The sequence below is a fragment of the Ursus maritimus genome, unplaced genomic scaffold (assembly GCF_017311325.1).
Source record: "Ursus maritimus isolate PB19 unplaced genomic scaffold, ASM1731132v1 scaffold_4, whole genome shotgun sequence".
Lineage (NCBI taxonomy): Eukaryota > Metazoa > Chordata > Mammalia > Carnivora > Ursidae > Ursus > Ursus maritimus.
In genome coordinates, this window is record NW_024426552.1 from 62,411,798 (window position 1) to 62,436,293 (window position 24,496).

At 42.4% G+C, this 24,496-nt stretch overlaps 1 protein-coding gene across 3 annotated transcripts; it reads right to left on the reverse strand.

Moving 5' to 3' along the window:
- Positions 1 to 590: 590 nt before the first annotated feature.
- Positions 591 to 24,355, reverse strand: CD80 (CD80 molecule). Of its 3 annotated transcripts, none has more exons than XM_008708207.2 (8): positions 24,053 to 24,355; positions 23,026 to 23,076; positions 22,770 to 22,880; positions 15,430 to 15,747; positions 10,602 to 10,883; positions 5,309 to 5,416; positions 3,982 to 4,097; positions 591 to 2,134 (listed from the first exon to the last, which is right to left on the reverse strand). In XM_008708207.2, the coding sequence occupies exons 3-7, from the start codon at positions 22,867 to 22,869 to the stop codon at positions 3,997 to 3,999; spliced, it is 909 nt and encodes a 302-aa protein (XP_008706429.1). In that variant the 5' UTR covers positions 22,870 to 22,880; positions 23,026 to 23,076; positions 24,053 to 24,355; the 3' UTR covers positions 591 to 2,134; positions 3,982 to 3,996. The 3 variants fall into 3 exon arrangements, with proteins under 3 accessions (XP_008706429.1, XP_040477231.1, XP_008706428.1); XM_040621297.1 differs by having other exon boundaries at positions 22,770 to 22,877; positions 24,053 to 24,354; XM_008708206.2 differs by having other exon boundaries at positions 3,955 to 4,097; positions 22,770 to 23,076; positions 24,053 to 24,353.
- Between the last annotated feature and the right edge of the window lie 141 nt (positions 24,356 to 24,496).

Below are 24,496 nucleotides of genomic sequence, written 5' to 3' on the forward strand. Positions count from 1 at the left end.
GTCCTGCAGACTTTAACTTTTACTGAAGGGGGGGGAGGAATGACCTGCGTTAAGTGTACTAGGAGGGAAAAACCACCAGTGCTTTGTTTTGGTGTTGAATCTCTTTGTTTTTAGTCCCTGCTCTGAAAGTAATTGTTGTCAGAAGCCAGGTTTATGTAGCTGTGTGATATTGTGACTGAACCACAGGCTCTGGGGGCAGATCGCTGGCTTGGCATCCCAGTCATGTGGCTTTGCAGCCATGAGACCTACAGCAAAGCCGTTTTACTTTAGGTCTCAGTTTTCCCCTCTGTCAGATGAAATAGTATCTACCTCAGAATGGGTATTAAGTGAAAAGATGCATGTGGAGCATAGCATGATGCCCTGGAGCACAGGGGACGAGAGACAGAACAACGGACACTAGTAATTCTAAGGCTAGAAGAACCTCTGCAAAGTATATTACTAACATGATTTTTACATGCTATCACCACACTCCAGAAAGCCTATTTTTCTTAATTATGCCGTTCACAAATTGCTGACAGATTGTCAGTCAATCTGTTTATTGTTTTATTCACATCCACAGGTAGATTACTAGAAATTATAAAACTAGATGGTTGGTTTTAAAAATAATTTTATTCATATCACAAAAATATCGGAATAAAAATACAACTCTTTGAAAAAACAGTACTAACACATTTATCAAATGTAATAAGTAATGTAATATAATTTAAGTATAAATAAGCTGTCTCTTAGGTGTGTTCTGTTTTTTGACTACTTCTTGAGGTCTCCTTTTGATCATGTCTAAGGATTATTAATCTTAACTAAATGCAGCAATTCCCTTTTTGTTTGTTTGTTTGTTTCATTGCTTCACGTTCTTGTTAGTCTCCTACTTTTTTTTTCCTTCAGTGATTTCGTTCTGAGTGCAACCATTTAAAAGTGTACTTCTGCTCCTTAGACTATGTAGCATAATCTGGTCCCTTTATAGCTACCAAAATTAAATGTTTTAAACCCAGCCAGCCACATGTGAGAAACTTGGTCAACTTGCTGTCCAGCATCAAATTTCCAAATGAGAATGTCTGATTGCTCCCCCTTAAGTCAGGTCCACCTCCTGGTCCGTTGAGTTGTAGAAGACAACTTCAGAGAAAGAGGAGTCATGAGCAGGTAACACAGGAACAGCAGTTGGCCACTTCTTTCTTTTCAATTCTCTGCTGATGCCAGAAGGATCAGAAATACCAAGGAGGAAAAGCCACTTTAGGGATCTAAGGAAGCCCTATGGAATGCTATTTTCATTACCTCCATCGATTTCTAAAGACAGCTTACTGTTCAGTAATACACCATAAAATCCTATCTCATTTTAAATGAGAACTTTCTCATATTTTATAAATGAGGTTAAGCTAGCATAAAGCCATTTAAGGAGATTATCAGTCCAATATGAACCAGTAGGATGTGACTCTTTAAACCAACCTATCCCTCTCCAACCTGACTATTGCTTCGAGGTGTATACATCATTCATCTTACATGCTAGAGGATATTAGTTTTGGATAGATCTACTTTCTCCAGAACCTGATGGAGAAGTGGGAGAGCAACAGAGGAGAGCACGATGAGGAATGAAATGCTGGCTAACCCCAGTAACGTTTCCACCAGCCTCACATTGCTTTACATACCGGCATGCTACCCACGCATTAACATCAGATTGCCTTTTACAACAAAATCCTCCAGTGTTGGATCAGATCAAGTCTCACAAGTTGACCTGACATTGGACAAATTCATTTTCCAGAACCATTTTGACTGGTGTGTGTATATATATATATAGCACAGAGCCAGACTAATAATGGAAAGGAGCACCAGAGACAGGAAATCTGGGTTCTGGCTCAGGCCTTTCTCGATAATTCAGGTCACCCCCTGGGCCTTAATGTCCTTGTCAGTAGCGAGACAAGTGTTTTTGAATGTTTCTTCCAGACCTGAACAAGTCTTTGTTTCTAAATTCTTTGACTAAGGTTACCAGAGCTACTTATGTCCCCACCATATTCCTCTGGTCACTTTTTGCAGGGCCACTGAAATGAAAAGGCTCCTAGAGAACAGATGCTTGAAGTGCAAGGTGGGATAATCCTGGCATCTGAGGAAATTCAAAGAGGTCAATCTAAGATGGAGGTGGAACCTGAGGAAACAAAAAAATAAAACGAATACTTCAAACCCTAAATTCTCAAAGGAGGAAAGCATTTTAAAATTTTATATTTTTCATCACAAAGGTGCTCCCAAGTTAAGGTGTAGATATTAATTTGTAGATATTAATCTTGATGGCCAAAGAATATAAAGGGAAGTCTAAATTATGGGAGAATTTAGGACAAGTCTGACAATTCTTATTACATGAACTATCGGGCAAATTGTAAGCACCAGCTATCATCAAACAACCAAATGTTAGCGATCAAGGTAATATTATACCAATGAGGCAAACAGATACATCAGGGATGGTTGTTCTCCATAAGCCTATAATTTAGTAAAGAATATAAGACAGGCACATGAAAATAAACCCAGGACGGAATGCGATGTGCTAGAGAGAGCACTGCTCCAGCAGTTCAAGGCCGAGTCGCTTCAACTGGACAAGATGGCCATGTAGGAGACCGCACCCATGGCTTCAATATGACGTATCGGCCGACTGAGCAGAAGACTGTTAACAAGGAAAGTCAGGGAAGTTGTAGGTAATCTCAGAACTGAGGGGGACATCCTGGAAAGGGCATCCTGAAGAAGTCGAAAACAGGAAACAAGACTGCTGTGGGCAAATGTGCATAGGCTGCTATGATGTGAAAGGAACCTGAGCTTAATACCCAGTTTGAGTCCTGGCTTTGCTCCTTGCCTGCCTGACCTTAGGCAAATCACAACCTCGGGAAGGAGCCTCGGGTTTCTCTCCTATAAAATGGAGATAAAGATCTTGCTCATGGAGATTTTTATAAGACTAAATGAAATAATAAAATACTGCTTTCGTAAAACATAACCTACTATAGTTAAGTCTCAGGTGTTATATTTCATTTCCTTTTACTTTTTAAAGGTAACTCTGCAGACTCTCATTTCTTAACGCTTTTTAACCCTAACTTCGTAAGTCAAAAAGGAATTGTTTATGAACGCTATAAACCACCCTGGACCTGGTATTAGTCTCTTGGATTCTAATGTTTCTCTTACATGAAAAAGCCTGGGTAGTTTAAGAAAAATTGATGTACGTTAATAGTGTGACTCAAAAAGCTGCTGCTGTGTTAGGCTTTCTTAATAGAAAGAACATTCCAGATCCCAGATAGTAATTATCCCATTGTATGTAGAATTAGACCATATCTAAAGTCTTGGACTCTATTTGTTGACATCTAATGTGTTCACATGAAGCTTCTGGAAACTGCTATGTATAGGACAGTTCAAAGAACTGAGAATGTTTATACTGAGGAGATCAATTGAAGTGTGGAAAGTTAAAAGTCTTGAAACTTTTCCTATAGGCATTGGGGGGGGGCCTCTTCGGAGTTTTTGAGTGGGAAAATGACATGGAGAAGTGATTTTTTAAATAAAATTTGGCTCTGTTAACTGGGTTAGTAGGATGACTCTGTAAGAGGCAGAGAGACCAATGAGGAGGATGTTACTGAGGTGGTGCAGAGTGACCAGTAAGTGACCCTAATCCGCGTCCATCGGTTGTGAGGGATACAGGCAAAAAGGAGTGATCAGAATAAGCAGCTAGGCCAGGAATATTACATCAAGATGAACTTAAGGTATTTTACAGATAACGAAAGACACTGAGTTGACTGACAAGAGGGGGACATTTCAACATGGCAGAACGGCACAGCAAAGAAGGGGGTAACAATAAGCAAGTCATATGTGGGGAGAAAGGAGAGATGGCAACCGTCTGTTCAGAGTAACCTGAATTAGATTTTTGAGAAGGTGAGGTAGAAGGTAAAAGAGTCTAAATCTGGTACTGAGATCCGTATATCTCATATGTTCCACCTGGTAGAGAAGAGCTAGGGGAGCTACCTCCGGGTGTCCTGCTCATACGGATGCTTGGGCAGGTCCTGTGAGGATAGGGGAGATCTTCTCCATGCCCGTGCCCTCCTCATTCCTCTTACCCTGTCTCCGTCTTGTAGCAAGCCCTTGAAGACAAGCACAAACAATAAAGATTTAGATAGATGAGTTTCTCCTAAATCGTGCCTGTCTGTTTCAGGAAGCCTTCGCTGGCTCAGAACTAGATCAGTGGTTCTTAAACCAGGAAGATTTCTAACCCCAGGTCCCCTCCCCACCCCTGCCCTGGGACATTCGTAATGTAATAGAGACATTTTTGGTTGTCACAACTGGGGCAGGGGTGCTACTGGCATATAGTGAGTAAAGCCTAGAGACACTGCTAAATACACTACAGTGCATTGAATGAACCCTAAAACAAAGAAGGATCTGGCCCCAAGCGTCAGTCGTGTGAAGAATAAGAGATCCTGAACTAGAGGGGTAAGGCTGGGCAGTCTGTATCAAAAACATCCCTGAGCCCACCAGACCTCTTAACCCTACGTGTGTATTGAGTTGTTGGTTGCAAAGAGTCTTAGTGACTTCCCTGTGCTTTGACAGTTGTTGTGCTGAAGTTTGGGGAAAATCACCAGATGTTGGTCTTCCAATTTTCTTTGCTCAATGTACATGATTTCTACTCCAAGAAAGGTTGGTGCTCCTTCATGGTGACTATGACCTCAGCTCTGGCCTAGCAGTTCCTCTTCATTTAATTACAAAGATGGAGGGTAGCATATGTATAAGGCCAAAAATTTAAACCCACAGGGAAAAACATCCTAGATATCTCTTCTTTCCTCAACCACTCCTTATCTTTCAACCAAAAATGTATTCAAAGGAATTGAGAATTGGTAAAATCACTTGTGGCCATGTAATTTCTCAATGTCATTAGTGCATCTTACCCTCCTGCAAGAAAGTGATTCTTGACTCCAAATCTTGTCATTCTGACTTTCTTCCACTTGAAAATCAAAGATTAGAATATCACTTTGCATCAGAAATGTTTCCAAATTAGTTAGCAAGCCTCAGCATCGCCAAGAAAATATAAAGTTAGGGGAAAAAAATAAATGGACTAAACTAGAATGTGTCTTGAGGGCAGTGACTCCTCATGTTTGTAATTCCAGTACCTAGTAGAGAACTGGACACATGGGAGGTGTCCAAGAAATGTCTGTCCAGTGAATGAATAGAAACACTCAAGTTTCCATAAAACGAGAAGAGACTATAACCTAGGCTAAAACCTTGGAGAGATGCTGACATATACTGATAGAGTTTGGGCTTCCAGGAATTGAGGTCAGAATGACTGTACGGTAGAACTTACTGTGGGCTATGCAGCTTCCTGTAAAGGCAGTGATCGCAACAATTCCAATTACTACCAGGATTAGGATGACCCAGAGCTGGAGCAGATTATCCAGAGGGGGTGGCTCAACTGTGGAGGGAAAAGAATAGCGTCAGCTCTAATGTGTTTGCAACTGCAGGATTCTATACTTCTCATGTCTACATAACTGTAGAGAGTATTTTTCACTTCTTTTTTTTAAAGATTTTATTTGTTTATTTGACAGAGAGAGAGGCAGTGAGAGAGGGAACACCAGCAGGGGGAGTGGGAGAGGGAGATGCAGGCTTCCGGCTGAGCAGGGAGCCCGATGTGGTGCTCCATCCCAGGACGCTGGGATCATGACCTGAGCCGAAGGCAGACGCTTAACAGACTGAGTCACCCAGGCATCCCTTCACTTCTTTCTCTGTTCAGCTCTCCACTAAACAGCTGCTAGCATTTTTCTTTCATAACTCTTTGATCAGACACGTATTTGCAGGCAACTAATATCCAGATGTCAGGTATCAAATGTGAAAAAGAAATTTTGAACTTTTGTATTTACTGAATTAAGTTGGCATAAAAAAGATTCTAAGGAGATACTTTAAAAGTATTCTTGTCTTGGGGCTCCTGGGTGGCTCCGTCAGTTAAGCAGCTGGCTCTTGGTTTTGGCTCAGGTCACGATCTTGGGGTCCTGGGGTTGGGCCCCACGTGGGGCTCTGTGCTCAGCGGGGAGTCTGCTTGAAGATTCTCTCTCCCTCTCCCTCCGCCCCTCCCCCTGCTCATGCACACACTCTCTCTTTCTAAAATAAAAATAAATAAATCTTTAAAAAAATAAAAAGTCTTTATATCTCATTTTTATAGCTGATATTTCTATGTATTATTAATAATTAGTTGACATCATGTTCCAGATATACCTTATTTTTCTCTCTCTAGATGTGTCATGCCTTTTCCCTTTCTCTCATCCACACACAAGGTTTAAAATACCATCTGATTTCTAAATTTGTGTATCATATTTCTGATCTCATTTTTTGTCCTTACAGCACATACATTTTATTTAAAATGCAAAATTTAATTACAGATTGATTTACTTTAAATACTGCATAGGCATTGTCACAAAGAAACTACTGGGTTATTTGTTTGTTTATTTTTAAATTCTAGTTAGTTGACGTACAGTTCAACATTGGTTTCAGGAGTAGAGTTCAGCGGTTCATCATTTACATATAACACCCAGGGCTCATTATAACAAACGCCCTCCTTAATACCCATCACCCACCTAGCCCATCCCCCACCCACCTCCCTCCATCAACCCTCAGTTTGTTCTCTACAGTTAGGTCTCTCATGATTTTTCTTCTCTCTCTCTTTTTCCCCCCTCCCATATGTTCATCCATTTTGTTCCTTAAATTCCACATTGAGTGAAATCATGTGGTATTTGTCTTTCTCGGACTTATTTCACTTAGCATAATATATTCTAGTTCCATCCACGTTGTTGCAAATGGCAAGATTTCATTCTTTTTGATGGCTGAGTAGTATTCCACTGTATATACACACCACATCTTTATTCGCATATCAACGGATGGGCATTTAGGCTGTTTCCATAGTTTTGCTATTGTTGATAATGTTACTATAAACATCAGGATGCATGTACTCCTTAGAATGTGTATTTTTGTACCTTTTGGGTAAATACCTAGCAGTGCAATTGCTAGATCATAGGGTAGCTCTATTTTTAGCTTTTTGAGGACCCTCCATACTGTTCTCCAGAGTGGCTGTACCAGTTTGCGTTCCCACCGATAGTGCAAGAGAAGAGGGTTCCCCTTTCTCTGCATCCTCACCAACACCTGTTGTCCTCCTGTGTTCCTGAACTCCAGATTTGACTTTCCAGCTGCCAACTACATGGCTGGATGCCAGCATTTCCACCTGATTTAGACCAAACTCCCTATTATCATTCCAAAGCACATCTTCCAACCGTATTCTCCCACTTCGGTGAATAGCAACACCACAGTTACCCAAACAAGAGTGAAGCCTTCTTTTTGTGCTCAATTCCCAGTAGGTTCCCATGGACTTTTATTCTGCATTCAGGATACCTCTGCAGTTGGTTCCTTTTCCCAAAATCTCATGCAGCAGCTGCCCTTAGTTCAGGTTTTTCTTCTCTCCCACCTAGTTGTCCTTTTGCCTCTGGTTTCCTAGGTTCTAATAATTCCTACACATTCTGCCACAGTGATCATTCTAAAATGCACATTCGACTTCAGTGCCTCTACCACTTAAAGACTGTGGAAAGTTGGTGGGGTTTTTTTTTTCTTTTCTTTTCTTCTAAAACACCGGATTGCATGAAGATGAGTGATTACCAGAATTGGCCTCTACAGACCAGAACGACAGGGAGGCTCTTGCTATTATCCTGGGAATCTAAAAGTTCCACAGGTTCTGACTCACTGCTGGCTTCCTCTCCGAGGCCACTCCTCACCCATCCTCAAGCCTCACTCAGCCTAGAAAGAGGATGTACGTTTGAGAAAAAGAAGGAGGAACTGGTAGCAGCACACTCGCTCTGTCGTGATGCCAAGTAGGAGCCTAGTAATGCACCACAGAGCAGACTCAGAATCCTAATTACAGAGTCAAGCACGGGCATCGGCACATACAGCTTGTTAGATACCCCATGAGTGGGAATCCCTGATTTACCGCCTTCCACACACATATGTGCCTTCCAGTATATCAAGGGTTAACCAATTTGGCAGTCCCAGACTAAAAGAATCATGGATCCATTCTGTTTAATTGATAAATTTGGTTTTTTTTTTTAGAGGGGGTATTTACATAAAGCTTTAGATAAATATATTTTTAAAAGATTTTACTGATTTATTTTAGAGAGAGAGGGAGAGAGCGTGAGCAGGGGGAGGGGCAGAGCAAGAGGGAGAGAGAATCTTAAGCAGACTCCACATGCAGCATGGAGCCCGATGTGGGGCTCAATCTCTCGACCCTGAGATCATGACCTGAGCTGAAATCAAGAGTTGAACGCTTAACTAACTGAGCCACCCAGACGCCTCTATACAAATGTTTTTACATAAATATATTTATATAAAGCTTTACATAAATATTTTTACATAAAATAAATTATAAAAATATTAAATATTTATGTAAAGCCTTGCTCACATTAACTTGTAACATTTTTATGAACTGTACACTTAATTTTTGTTTGTTTACACATCAGCCCTTGACCACCCACAAGTGCATTATTTGCTTTAGACTCTAAATGATGCCTGCAGTTCAGGGGTGCCTGGGTGGCTCAGTGAGTTAAGCATCTGAGTCTTGATTTCGGCTCAGGTCATGATCTCAGGGTCATGCGATCTGAGATCAAGCCCTGTGTCGGGCTCTGTGCTGGGTGTGGAGGCTGCCTTAGATTCTCTCTCTTTTTCTCCCTCTGCCCCTCCTCACCTCTAGAAAAATGAAAAAAAAAATGATGCCTGCTATTCAATTAATAGATTTGAAGTATTTATATACTAAAGCTCTCCAAACATCAAGACAGCACTAGTACTTAGAAAGATGCTTGGTGTCCGATCACTACTTTAATAAAGATTGAATGAACAAAGAAATGAATAAACCTGTACACGTCATCATCTTTCCACTAATTGTTGTAAATGTACTTTGAGAGCTAGTACTTTTCATTAGACCGAAAAGGGATACTGTTCATCCTTAGCATGAGGGAAGAATTGAGAGAAGGCATATCAGGGAAAAGATTAAAGCTGAACAGTCTAAATCAGCTTTAAATAAGAGCTCCCTCCTTTTATTTGAATGGGCTACATTTTGTTTCCTGTAAGTTAGCAAACTATAGTACAGAGGCCAAATCTGGCCTACTGCCTTCTCTTTAAAATAAAATTTTGCTGGAACACAGCCGTATCCTTAATTTATGTCTTGTTTATGGCAGCTTCCATGCTATAACAGCAAAACTGAGTTGTTGCCAATGATCATATGATCTTCAAAGACTAAAATATTTACTATCTGGCCCTTTTCTGAAAATATTTGCCAATTCCTGTCCTAAAATATCACATACGCTCATATTCCAAATATAATATCCGAAATAAGATGATTGAAGATGCTATTACTGTTTTGTGTGCTAATCCCTACCTTAGTCACAATAATCTAAAATTGATTAAATAATGATATATTAATAAAGTGAAAAGTAATGCTGAATTAATAAACCATATGATTCAAACCTCATTTTTATAAAATTTCTAGAACACATAAAAGATGACTGAAAGTAATGAATTTGGACTGTTAATAAACATGTCAAAATTTTGTTTGCATTTGAACTAATATTCCCAGGAAATTTTATCTCATTACCTATTGAAGAGAATAATGAGTGAGTCCACTTCAAGATGGAAAGATCTAGAGTAAATCATTCACTAGAATGAGCTACTACAGCATCTAAAATATCTCTTCTACCACAAGCAAAGATAAGAGGAAGACATGCTATACATTCTATATTATACTATATATCCATGTGCCACTACATGTCAAATTCAGTGTATTGTTTATTACTATGCAGCCATAAAATGCATCGTTAAGAGTGGGCCTGGGGGTGGAGGAGAGGCCTGGTGGTCTTCCATACAATCAGCCATACAAGTTGGACACTTATTGTAAGTATCTGAGTTCCGTAATAACCCATTACGGGTTTAACATGCATAAATTTATATAAACCCAATTTATTCCATTTTACATTTTCAAATGATTTCACCTCTTAGGGACAGGAAATTCTGTAAGTTTACCAGCTGAAGGGTAAAGTATTTGAAGGTCATGGTATCTGGGCAAAATGACCTCTATTTTCAGGCATTATCCTCAAGTAGTTTGTCATTCACCTTCTTTACCAGACTTCATTGTGAATGAACCAGTAGCTCTTAAAAGGCACATTCACCCACAGAAGGCAATGATTTGATGCCATGGGACAATGGGAAGGAGGTGGCCAAAAAAGAAAGCACCAAAGCCCCAAGGGCAAGTCCAAAGAAGGACAAATCTTAGTGCTTTCATATCAACAATATTGTTACAATAACTTCCTAAGAGGACTACTTGCTGAGAGCACTTACTGGATGCCTCAATTTTAGAAAGTTTATTAAAGAAAATAAAATTGGTCTAGTAACATTATGCTCACACCTTTACAGCGACCTTACCAAGTTACAGTATCACTTCATTATCACTTGTGGGTTTAAAAATAGAAGGAGTACTATCAAAGCCAATATACACAATTCTAAAGTGGATCTGGCTGAGTTACTTTGTTTTTAGATTTTACACAGAAGAAACTCCCCAGAACAATGTTACTTACATTTTTGCCAGTTGAAGATCTGTGATACTGTTAAGTCTCCATACTTGACAAGACACACGAAGCTATGGTTGTTTGTTATATTGAAATCCAGTTCACTGCTTATAGCGTAGAGCTCGGTTTCAGGATCTTGGGAAACTGTTGTGTTGATGGCATTTAATTCTTCTTTATTTTCCAACCAGGAAAGGTGAGGCTTTGGAAAACCTCCAGAGGTTGAACACATTATCCTTTTGATGTTACGGGATGGATTTCCAAGGTCAGTTATACTAGGGACAGGGAAGTCGGCTGAAGAAAGAACGAAGATATAAGTACATATCGTTATGTATTGAGGTGGTGGGGGAGTGTGAGGTTTTTTTAAAAATAAATTATCTAGCTTTAATAAGAATAATAAAATGAGATATAATTTGCAACTTCCCATAAATCATCAATAGTTATGTATAATCCAAAGATCAACTTTGGTTTGAATTGGGTAAATCAATTCTTCAGCACTGTTGATGGAGGTAGGAGGACACTTACAGAAAGAAGTAGATCTATGTGAATAAATACTGACATAGTATTTTGAATTTGTATGAGATGAAGAGAAAAATAATGGACAACATTTACTGAGCTCTTAATGTTTGTGAGGTCTTGCACACTACCTCATTTCATCTTTACAACAACCCTATGAGGCAGGTGTATGTCAAGAAAGGTCGAATATCAGCAGTTTCATTTGATTTAACCCAATACGATTTCCATTTTATAAATAATCAAATTGAGGTCGAGAAAAATCATGAGTAAGTGGCAAAACTGGAATGTGAATTCAAGTTTTTCTGATACCGGAACCTTCTCTTTTCTTCCCTTGCCTGCTTTTCTTTTCCTTTCCTTTCCTGCCTTCCTTTTCTTCCCTTTCTTTCTAATATTTGAGGTATATGAAGTGGCTCTCATATTTATCTATTTATGAATTAATACTCTAAAAGACACCTGTGAACCCACCATCCAACTAGAGAGCCAGCACACTGACTGTAACTTTTGGAAATCTACTTGTATGATCTCACCTTTGTTGTCTCTCCATTTCCCACACTTGATATAACACTACTCTAAATTTTCTTTAGCATTCCCTTACTGAATTTTCAAAAGTAGTCTTTAATAAGATAAACTTCTGTCCAAATTGTATAATACTGAGCCCGTAATCTCAACCGCTCTACTTTACTGACTCCCTTGCGGTTCTGATATGCACCACAAGGACAGAGGGGCCTTCCTAGCATTCCTCCAACATCCTTGAGGCACTCTTGCATTTGTATATTTGACCCCCAACAAGATACGAAAGTATATACAAAGCAAAGCACAGTGAAATGACTGCAGAGAACACAGGAGAATCTCCCTAGGCCACTTTCTCCCTATTTCCTAGGCCTACAGAAATGTATGCTTCTCAGCCTGAGTGTGGGGGACCAAGCCCCGCATACTTCACCCCATACAGTTAGGTTTCTTTTCACAATTCGGAGTCCCACAGAGAGACGTAGTATAGCATAATGGTCATCGACAGTGGGTTGTTTGGTTTGTTTTGTTTTTAAGAGTTTATTTGGAAAGCATCGTAGTGTAATCACATTGTACCACTTGGATTTTCTTTTAATACAAGATGTATGAAGCAAAGCTGAAGCCAGTCATGAGGCTTGTGCTTCTCGAGAAAGTCGGGGTTTTTTACAAGAACATTTGGGAACCATACACACATAATTAATAAAGATTTCCTTTGAGGCACAGGCTGGCCAAGATCCAACAGCAGGTTTTAAAACCAGTTTTGCCTTTTAGCCCTGGGGCCAATTACTTCGTCACTTTCAGTTTTAGTTTGCCCATCTGTAAGATGGGGATAATAATACTGGCCTTCCAGGGTTCTAAGAATTAAATGACATCATTTATATAAATCATGAAGCACATGGCCTGACACATAGCAAATCTGTTAATAGATGGACTTAAGTGGGTCTTAAACTTGTACTCTCTTAGACGAGTTCCCTCATTTAAATCAAGCTGCCCAGTGAAAACTTCCAAAACCACCCAGTAGCACTGTGAATAATAAGAGAAAGGGGAAGTTGTGACAAGTGATTATAACTGCCAGGAAAAGGAAAAACTTGCATTTGGTAGGAGGTGAAGTCATCTTTTTTGCATCAACCCTGTCTCTAAATTAAGTTTGACATTTTCCTGAGCCATTTTTAGTTGACATTTCCTACTCCCGCAATTTAGCTCATAAGATCAAATCATTACAATGGTAGCTGACATCAAGAATATTCCCTTTGTAGGGCGCCTGGCTGGCTCAGTCAGGGGAGTGTGCAACTCCTGATCTCGGGGCTGTGAGTTCAAGGCCCACAAAATAAAATCATTTTTTTAAAAGATTTTATTTATTTGAGAGAGAAATATAGTGAGAAAGAGCATGAGCTGGGGGTGGGGGATGGAGGGAGAAACAGACTCCCCACTGATCAGGGAGCCTGATGCAGGACTTGATCCCAGGACCCTGAGACCATGACCCAAGCCGAAGGCAGCCGCTTAACCGAGTGAGCCACCCAGGTGCCCCCCACAAATTAAAATTTTAAAAACAACAACAAATATTCCCTTTGTTTCTTACATCAGTATTATGTGTTATAACCTGCAATAACAAATCCAAGTAACCCATATCCTAAATTAAGATTCATGTTCATTTCTGTGCTCTGCTTTTCTGAGAGATACTTAACCACAAGAATATTGAAAATATTCTGTATATTAGAAACCATCTTTGCAAGGTCTGGCTAGCCTTAGAACAGCCTCAGCTCCCTCCTAGCCCTTCCGTGAGGTGATCCATCTCAAGTAATAGCACCTAAGGCCTTGCAAGACTGTGAACCATCAAAGAACTACTCCTTTGTATCTTGTTTTAATGCATTAACCCACATTTTCACCATTCTGAATGGGTAGGGTAAAAATATCTTATTAGCAAAGGAAGAGGTACACATGTGTCAGAAAGGTAAACATCCGTTACCCTAGTTTATCTGTTAGCTAGTACAGCTAGTTCCCCAAATGCTGGTTAATGGAGACTTTTAGATACTGTGCTGTTGTTATTATATCGTTTTTGCAGTCTTGGGTAAATGTAGAGAAACGAACTTGCTCAGTGCCGAACCTGGGAAAGTCTCAGGTGTCTGAGGAAACCTCTCGGTCCTGGGCAAAATGGAACAGTGGGTCATCCTAGTCAAAGAAGTGATTATTTAATTTCTAGTTTCTCAAATTGGGTCCTCAGCAGCCGGACGTATGGGCATCACCTGGTAATCTGTTAGTGCAGAATCGAAGATCCAGCCCCACACCTACGGAAACTGAAGCTGCATTTTAACAAGATCCTCAAGTGATTCATAGGAACCTTAACATAAGAGAAGCACTCTTGTAACTGATGCAAATGGAAAAATCAGAATTGATTGATTTTGAGTCAAATAAAAAGTTTCCCTTTTTGTCTTCACTCATATGACTTGGGTGCCCTCCCCCCTCCCGGCCCTTTTGAGGTCCCCAGCATTCTTGTGTTGCCTTTTGAGCTGTCCCTGCTCTCCTGCTGTGGTCTGCTCCTAGGGCTTGCCTTTCCTGAAACTCTGCCTCTTCTCCCTCTTGGGTTCTATTCTTTATCTTTCTATCAGAATGTACACAGTCCTGCATCTACTTCCCTTCGGGCATTCTGTTAGAGGACGGACTATATCTTATGTCATTAACTAGGACAGGTTAATGTGTTTGTGGTGCCACGTCCCCCAGATAACACATTTTCACTTTTAATAGAGATCTTGTAGGGGGAACAATGCTGAAACTGGCAAGAGAAGCAATAATGGTGGGATTTCTAGGAATCAGTGCAGAACTTTGGAGAAGGTGGGCAAAAATCACACCACCATATAATCATTGCTCTCTCCATGAGCAGGGAATACACAGAGGGAGGTTTAAGGTAATCCCATGTAACTGGCTTACCTTCAAAGCTTTAGGTGTGATTTGGATGCTAAAGTGAAAGATTCAGCATAGCTGGAGAACAGAGCAGGGAAGAATAGTGGAAGAATTCACCAAGGATCCACTTACACTCTCTGTTACCAAGGTGAATGATTATCTCTTATTAAGTAATAGGTTCGCTTTCCACTAAAGACCCAAGTGTCCAGAAAGAAAAAGAAATGTGGCTGAATTTCAAGTATGGGAGGAAGGTCAAGGACTATCATTTCTCAGCAAGGGGCTCAGGCTCTATTAGTGTCCTCAGTACTATCACCTGTGATAAATTCAAGACTCCTTCCTACCCAAGAAATGCTTGCCTTCACAGTAGATGTATAAATATGGCTTTGATTTAGAATTTAATTTTCTTCCCTGTTACATAAATAATGCAGCCCGTCCTCTAATGTCTAACTTTGTAGGAATACACATTAGATGAGAGCTTCAAACATAATAATAAATATAAATCGTATAATAGCCATAGTAAGGCATTCGAATACTATTTGAAAAATATTTCTGCCTGCATTGTTCTTACACCTTTCAATATACTTTCACAAGAATATATTACTGGATCAAGTTCAGCTACATCAAATCAGGTGTGTCCCCTTATGATTCAGAAGGCACTTTAGGTCATTCTAGTGCCCCAGGATGACTGTCATATATTCGAGTTGTCAAAATGCAAGAAACGCACACTAATAGATATTTCCAGGATGTCTTGAGAAATCAATTAGGGTTTATTGTAAATATTGTAAAACTACAGACTTACTTAACCCTAAATGAAGACACATCCCTCTTCCGTAAAATTTTCAACTAAATCAATAGGAGTATGTCTTTAAGGGCATCAAGAGTCTGCCAGCTTATAGTAAATCAGAAAAATCCCACTGACCTCTGACCAATAACATCACCGAAGTCATGTGTTTCACTTTGTAAGACCCCTTTTCAGTCTTTTGAACGATACAGGTGTATCTGCCATTGTCTGACAGGCGCAGAGCCAGGATCACAATGGAGAGGTTCTTGGTGAAGTCAGTGAAGGTGCGATTCTCATACTTGGACCACACTTGCTCTTTCCCAGACATGATGGCCAACACCATCTCATCATCCTTTTGCCAATAGATTCGAACTTCCATCAGTTCTTCAGTGGAAATGTTGTAATCACAGGATAGTACTGCTACTTCTTTCACCGTCTTGTTCACCTGGATGATGCCTAAGGAGAGGCAAACAGAAAAGAATTTCTATCTATTAAATATTGCCTCCTGCAGAAACAGGAATTCCGAGCGGGCAATAACAGACCTCAGGGTGTTGTATCTAGTGACTATGCGTGATCAGAGAGTTCAGTTTGATCTTGGTAATTTTGGTCCCCAGTGTTTCTCTCTCTCTCCCTTTTTTTATTGTGGTTAAAAAATGTAAGATATACCATCTTAACCATTTTTAAGTGTACAGTTCAGTAGTGTTATTTATATTCATGTTGTTATGAATCAGATCTCCAGCACTTTTCATCTTGCAAATCCGGAGCTCTGTTTACGTTACACAACTCTCCTTTCTTTATCCCCCCAGTCCCTTGGTAACCACCACTCAATGTTCTGTTTCTATGAGTCTGACTACTTTAGATACCGCACATAACTGGAATCACAGAGTGTTTTCTTCTTATGAATGGCTTATTTCACTTAGCATAGTGTCCTCAAGGTTCATCCATGTTTTAGCATGTGCGAGAATGTCCTTCCTTTTTAAGGAATAATAAGATAATGATAATAATATTCCATTGTATGTATATACCACATTTTTTTTTTCAATTTGAGGAAGAAGGTCCACTAGTTCCAGAAGAAGGAGGACTTTCGGAGACCTAGCATATGAATGCCAACCATGGGTAGGCAATATACTCAGCCTGATGGGGATATGGAAGTCATCGGAATGTGAGATCTTGAAGAGACTTCCATGTTCGTTCATTTTGGTGTTCTTATTTATAGATGAGGAAGCTGTCCCAGCTCTACACTTTCTGGTGCAGACCTTTCAAGCCACTCTCCTTGTTTACTGGTTTCCCCAACTTTAGGCCCCAGTTACAGGATAAGTAGGCCAACCCTGCCCACACCCCGGCCAAACCCCACTCTTAGGCTCTTTTGCTTTGAGAAACAGAGTCCTTTCCTTTCCAGGCCTGGACTGACCTCATAACTTCAGGCTGAATTGACTCCCCTCATCCCCACCAAACAAGGTGTAGTTTACACTTCCAGACTATTTCTCTTCAGCGATCATTTAGGGTCCTTATCTTGTTCAGCTATCTGCAATCCATGAAACAGCTGCTCTATAAGAGGGTCCCCATTTAAAACATTCTGCCCATTTCCCCATCAGTGTATTCCAGGATTACCAACATTTCAGTATCCAAGCTCCATCTTTTTGTTAGCGTCTAAGCATTTATCAGTCGCACCAAACTCCCCTGTCAGCCTGTGTTTTCTGATTTTTTGGGTCATTCTTCCCATGTTGGGCTTGACCTACAAGCAGATCTCCCAAGCCCAAGCTCTTTCACAACTAGCCACCGCCTCCCCCACCCAACGCTATCATGCCCCGTATCTCCCAGAGCCACACAGCCTCCCCTGCAGCGGTCCCTATCTAGGGATCGAGTTTCCAGTCCCTTTCTCTGCTCAGACAGCAGGATCATGGAGCACTAGCGCCTCTCCATCTCAACAGCCACTCTTCAGGCCTTCAGCAGACTGGATGTGGGCCACCCACAGCATTAGGAAGTGAGTTTTGTGACAGCAGGTATCTTCATAGCAGGGTGAAGTAACTCAGAATGATCTAAGGCACCCCTTTCGGCAATTGTGCTGAACAATGCCAACCCCAGCTTTATTTTATTTTATTTTTTTTTAAAGATTTTATTTATTTATTCAACAGAGATAGAGACAGCCAGCGAGAGAGGGAACACAAGCAGGGGGAGTGGGAGAGGAAGAAGCAGGCTCATAGCAGAGGAGCCTGATGTGGGGCTCGATCCCATAACGCTGGGATCACGCCCTGAGCCGAAGGCAGACGCTTAACCGCTGTGCCACCCAGGCGCTCCCCAACCCCAGCTTTAAGGAACATATCTGGAAAAGGAGGAAGAAATGAAAAGATATACTTGAGAGGAGCATATAATAGCTAAATAACCTGAGCTCTCTTTAGAAAGATACAGCAGAAGCAAACTGACAGGTATAAGGACCATGAACTACGGATTCCTATTGACTTGGATTCTAGTCCCAGGTCAGCCACTTGCTAATAAATCCATTTCCTCATCTGTAAAAAGGGTATGATACCTACCTCCCAGGATCATTGTAAAATTAAATTCAATTAAATGATATACATGGAAAAGTCCCTATTACATAGCAAGTCTTCTGTAAGACTTTCCTTTTCTCTCTTTCCCGACTCTTGCTCCCAACTTCTACCCTCTGGTCCTTCCATTGCACTCAGGGGTTTTGTCAGGCACTCAGGACTCTGGCCTTGCTGTGGGCCAGACAGATACCATGACAGAAAGCAGCCCATTCATCTGGATTCCAAGTAGGATCTTTCCCCATGACCTGTTTGTTCCCACCCGAAAAGAATCCACGATTTCTAGCTGAGTTTGACATGTGGTGACATTAGCAAAAGAGGAATCTGAACTGAAAACGAGCTACTTTCAATGATGACTCTTAAGGAGTTTTTGTCCAGCCATCTGAGGAGAAGTGTGGGTGTCCCTCTAAAGGTCAGTAACCATCAATGGGATCCTTAATGTTCCTATGTGAAATCCTCTCACCACACACTCATGCTGAAGAAGAACCAGACTGAAAAGAGGAACCAAAAATCTTCTGAGCAATTTGGAAATTCCACCAGGACCCAGCTTCCATACTCGGGCCTGCTGCATGCAGACAAATGAAAAGTCTCTGAGGTTGTTTTGTCTGCTTCAGCGGCTTTGGAGGGGAGAGTCAGGTCCCGGAATTCTGAGCATGACCGCCTAAAACCTAGTTGAATTTTGACCTTGCTTCACCGTTTTACAGATGGGCAGAACAACACCTACCTAACGGAGCGGGCACGAGGATTCTGTGAGGTGGCGCACGTGAGATGCCTCTGCAGTCCTCGGCACGTGCCAGGTGCCGGCGCCTTCCCCAGACATCCTCGCAGCCCAGCTCCTAGCTTCCCTCGGGTTTCTGCTCTGGTCCCCCTTTGTCAGAGAGCCCTTCTCCGACTCCCTCACCAGCACCCTCCTCTCATCCACCCTGCTGCTCCTCAGTCCCTTGCCTGGTCTTATTTCTCTTCAAGCTTGTCTCAAGCAGTACTTACTTTTGAGACTACGAGAGCAGGGGCTTTCTCTCTTTAGTTCATTGCTGTATCTGCAGAATCTAGAACAGGGACTGGCCCATAGTAGGTGCTCAATAAATATTTGCTGAATGCATGGCTAAGCATTAGGTGATGAGATCTGACTCCATCTGCTGCACACTAGAATCATAACCTTGAACGAGTTGGCTCCTTGGGAATTTCTGCAAAATGGGCATAATATTTTCTCCCCTAATAGTTCACGTAATTATCACGGGGATTGTATGCTACCCAAATGTAAAAGTGCTTAGTTAACTGTAAAACGCTATACAGAGTTTTAAATGGGGCCATTCCTGTCATTCATAGCATGTGATTTGCTGACTCGCACCCAGGACAGGCCAGAACCACCGTGGTAACTAGCTGACAGCTGGACTGAGCCAAGTATCCAGAGCTGGGCAGAACAGCTTAAGTCCCTCTGTGCTGTGATGTATGTTATCTCTCTGGGACTCAGTGTGCTTTCTAAATAAGTGTTTTCGGGACGCCTGGGTGTCTCAGTCAGTTAAGCCTCTGCCTTCGGCTCAGGTCATGATCTCAGGGTCCTGGGATCTCCCCGCATCGGGCTCCCTGCTCAGCGGGGAGTCTGCTTCTCCCTCTGACCCCTCCCCCCCGCATGTGCTCTCTGTCGTGCACTCTCTCTCTCTCAAATAAATATCTTTTAAAAAATACTATAAGTATTAAATAAATAAAGGTGTTCCCTGACTCTAAAGGAGACACGTGTTAAATTTATAGAAAGAATGGTAAATACAGAAAAGCATAAAAGTCGTCTATAATCCCACCATCTCAAGATTTACTGTTAATGGTCTGTGTATATCCTTCCAATGGAAGTGACCCTTTGGGACTGTGGTAAGCGCTCTTCATGAGGTGAACCAGCACCCTAGGGCTTGTGTCGGCCTTGGGCTTGGTGCTGGGAACACAAGGAGGATATGTATCTGCTCTCCAGCAGCTGACAGATTTGAGACATGTCACCTTGATTTTTGCATCGTTCCTGACTTTATCTCCTCTTGAGACCCAGCCTATAGGCTCTGTATAAATCTGATCCTTTGCAACTCCAAATGGTACTTCTATCTTTAAAAAGCTCAGGGACTTTGAATATCAGGGTTGTCACAGCAAGAACCGCGGCTCATAGGAGCCCTTGGCCAGCAGCATTCAGATAGTACATGACAACGGGAAGAGTCTCTGTGGCACTCCGAGGGCTTTCTTTTCCCTTTGGCTCAGTCTTCCTCAAGCCATAGACTTACAGGCGACACCTTTCCCGGGTCCTTGGCCTACTCCTACCAAAGGCCTCTCCCCACCACTTGGAGCTGCGCTTCCCTGAAAACACCCCACCTCTAAGAAAAAGCTGCCTGTGTCGGCGCCTCTGAGAGACCCCGTTAGACCCTCTGCCTTATAACTGCCAGGCTCTGGAGCCCAGGAGTCCAGTGTTTTTGCCTCCACAGACCCAACCCAAAGTGGAGAGAAGTTCAGCCAGCCCCTCCCTTTTCGGGACAAAGTGGCCCCTGTCAGGGGCAGCAATGGCCAGGCTGGGGATGGGGGTGGGGAGTGGGTGGTAGCACAGCTTCCTGGCCCGGACCGGGAGTGGAGGGTGTGTGACAAATCCCTTTCCCTGAAGCCAAGGCCTCCGTGATCTCACCCAGCCTTGCCTCCCGCAGGCCATCCGCAGCTCCCAGCTATGCCGGGGCTGGCAACTGCTCCCCGATACTACACCACACACGCTCTCCAATCTCCCCCCACTCCAGTCTCTTCATCAGAGCTCCCCGACATAGCCTCCTGACAGGTTTACCCCATCCCTGGCAGCCCTACAAGCCGTTCTTTATGCGTTAGCAACACCACTTCTTTAAAATGTCAGTTCAGAGCTTTACTACCCAAACCAAAGTTCTGTGACCCAACAGCATCGGCACCACCTGAGTGCTTGTTAGAAACGCAGAATCTTAGGCCCCTCCCAGGCCCACCTCAGCAGAAACTGTATTTTTCAAAAAATATACAGACTTTATTTTAGAGCATTTTAGGTTCACAGAAAAATGAATGGAAAGTACAGAGAGTTCCCATATACTCCATCCCCTCCACGCACACAGCCTCCCCTACCATCAACATCCTAAGCCAGAGGGTACATCTGTGACAGTCCACGAACCTACATTAACATCTCATTACCACCCAAAGTCTGCAGTTTCCCTTAGGGATCATTCTTGACACTACACATTCAATGGGTTTTCACAAACGTAAAATGACACGTGTCCACCCTTAGTATCATATGGAGTCTTTTCACTGCCCTGAAAATTCCTTGTGCTAGAAACTGCTTTGGACAAGGCCCCCAGGTGATTGGTACAGACCACGTCACTCCTTAAAACCCGTCCGTGGCTTCCCAGTCCCTCCAAATAACATGCGGATTCCTGACCATGGAGTCTGGTCCCTGCCTCCACCTGCCCCAACACCCCTGTCTCCACTTCCTTGCTCCTCTGTTCCTTTCACATGCTGCTCTTCCTCCTTCACCCAGCTCACTCTTAACCACTCTCCCCTCTGGCGGAGAAAGACAGTGTTTGCCGTTCGTGCATTCATTTGAGGGATTCTTTGATTGATTTTCACATTCGTCCTAATGACCGTAAATTTCATGAAGGCAAAAGCCATGTCAATCTTGCTCACAACTTGTCCCCAGGACCAAGAAAAGTATCCTATACAGAGGAGATGCTCAATATTTGTTGAATTAATAGGTGAGTACACAAAAGAAAGAACACTTGTGCCAGACTCATCCTTACCTTTGTGACTTTGTCTGCACTGGGGCCCCACCCAGAATTCTCCCGCCATCACGGCCTCCGCCATAAAGCCTGCCCAGCGGCCCCAGCCCGCCCTGGTCGCACCTTGCCCAGGCCTCGGGCTCTTACGATCAGGACCAGGCATGTCTCTGCTCTTCACTAGCTTGGGGGTTAGTTTTGCCGTCTTCAACTAACACACTCAGATCTCTTAGAGGGCAGGAATCCCAGGTTCAGTTGTGAGTACATAACAGGTGTTCACACGTAAGACGCTCAGGGATTTGTTTGTGGACCCAGTACGGCAACAGTAAAATCTGAACGGAGCTGTGGGATAAAGTGCTTTCTTAAATATTTTTCTTTAGCTCAAAGATCATCTCCTTCTGCTTGCCTCTAACTTCCCTGGTATACCAGAGCAATTACACCAATTATAATTGCTAAAACCCTGGTTTTAATTTTCTATTTTCTTTCTCTTTTTCACTGGTTCCCCCCCCCCCACATATTTCTAGGAAGCCTGTATATATTTCCTTCTAAACATTTTTAAACTCTTTAGACTTCCCCAGAAGACTCATTAGGGAGTGCTCCCCCAGCTTCCTAGAAGAAAATTATAACTGTTGTAAGTGTCATAGAATTGTCAAATATATACAATATCTGATGCATACATTGTGAAACTTAGGTCACAGTTCTCTTGGTTCAGCAACCATGTAAAATAGCACATTTTCCAGCCCAGGACAGAAATGCACGCCTACCACCACTGCAGGCGAGTGATCCGTGCGCCCAAACTCCTCTCCTGTCCCTCCTCCTCCCTCCCTCACACTTAGACATTCTGGTTGATGCCTGCAGTGCAGACATGCTTTAAGTAAGCAGCTCTTAAGACAAGGGCCTTTGACATTGGGCTCTTTGCAAACTGGCAGACCATGCTGAAGCCAAAGCCTTCTCTTTACTTTGGGGACACCAGGTGGTATGCTGTGCAGCAGAAAGATCTTTTGTTTTGACTTTAAAAATAAAGTCAGAACCATTCTTCAACAGGATGAGCCCCACTCTTCTCAACAGCCCCCCAAATCCAGCCCTTGAGTGTCAGCTTGCTGGGTGACAGAAGGGAGTAGCACAGAAAAACCCCACCTCTTAAACCTTGAAGCAGCAAAACTCAGTCAAGTTCCTGAGAGTTCCTTACCTGAACAGAAGTAAAAAAGACAAGCTAGCATCAAGAGCTGACAGAGCTTGAGATATGGGTGTTTGAGTAGTGGTGGTCTCCACTTCTCTGGGTGATCCATGGCTTCTGCTGCTTAGGGTAGAGAGCGAAAACAATTTCAAACCAAGGGAGACCTGGGTCCCACCCAGCAAGCACCAGGCAGGAGCAGAAGACAATTCGGTTGCCTCACACAGAGGGTTCTCCTGTGATGTTTGCAAAAACACTGTGGAGGGTGTACCTGGGTCTCCAAACTCCTGAATGTAAAAAATTGTGGATTTATTTTCACAACCTGAAAAGGAAAAAGATTAAAGTCACCGAGGAAGGAAGGTTGGCCTAGTATGGGTCATAAAACTCCCTAGTTGCCTGCCTGAAATGAGTCGGGAACCTTAATCTGAGCAATGTCTAAACCACACAATCTCAAGGGTAAAGCAAAGGTTGGGGGAACTCCGAGGAGGTGATCTTGCCTTGTACATGTTCCCAAAATGAACCACAGCTCTCCCATGGAATGGTTCTGATTAATGGGGACAGTAAGACTTCGGTAAAAGCACAGAGAACTATAAGGACCCTCAATATCAGTTGGCCAAAATTCAAATCCTCTTGAAAACACATCACAGAGCACCAGTGAGGTCATATTTTATCCATGGCAGGACTTAAGTTATGAAACTACTTCCTTCTCAATACATTAACATAAAAAAGTATCTCCATTCTTAAACACCCTACACAGGGAACATGTCTTAAACCGGCAGAGGTTCTAAATCAACAAAAATTCTGTTAGTAAAAAGGGAAAAGACGTACTACAAAAATTCCTTAATTATATTATGCATTACCATGGGAAGAAGCTGATTTTTTTGGCAGTAAATTTATCAAAATTTAGAACTGAAAATGAATGCTGTGCTCCAGTATGATCTTCTGAGCTTGCCACCACAGACATAGTCCAATGCTACTCAGAAGACGTTTGGGACCCCTCTTTGGGAATCACCCCAGAGCTCATTTTCCAGCCACACTTGACAGTTTTATTAGCTGCACTCCATTTTAACCAGGATTCTTCACCAGAATTTTATGAGCCATAACTCTATTGATGACCCACCAGCCATTCTGGGTAACCTCAACCTCCCACGGGACTGAGAACCCAGGCAGTCTCCTTCGGCAGTAAGTATGCATCTTGGAGATAGGAGTGATAGTATGTTTGTTTAAAAGGCAGTCGGGTTGTTGGTAACTATTCCTACCGAGCTATCCCATATTCAGATAATAGTAAGTGTACTTACTTGCTGAAGAACAATTCCTCTTTTTTTTCTTGTGTTAAACAAAACAAAACAAAACAAAAACCGAAGGATGAGGTCCCAGTTCTGAGATGTTCTTTTCTTGCCGTCTCCAAAATAATGACAAGTTGCTCAGTTTTTCTTTGGGTGATATACCAGAGGTGGCAATCCCCCTTCCAACTTCCTTTTACTCACTAGAAGATCTATCTTATGTACTTCACCAGAAGTATTTAAGTCAACGCAGGGGATGGTTAGGGTGTTATGTATGATTTGAGGAAGCTTGCTCTGCTGTCCCTTTTTGTCAGCCACCTCCTCAGAGGGTGTGGCCAGGACAAACCACACAGCCCCTCCCTCACCACCTCGTGCAAACCAACAGTCTCAAGGGGAGAGAAGACCGTAGTGGGCAGCCTGGGGGTGAATGGGAGCCGGGGGCGGGGGGGGGGGGGGGGG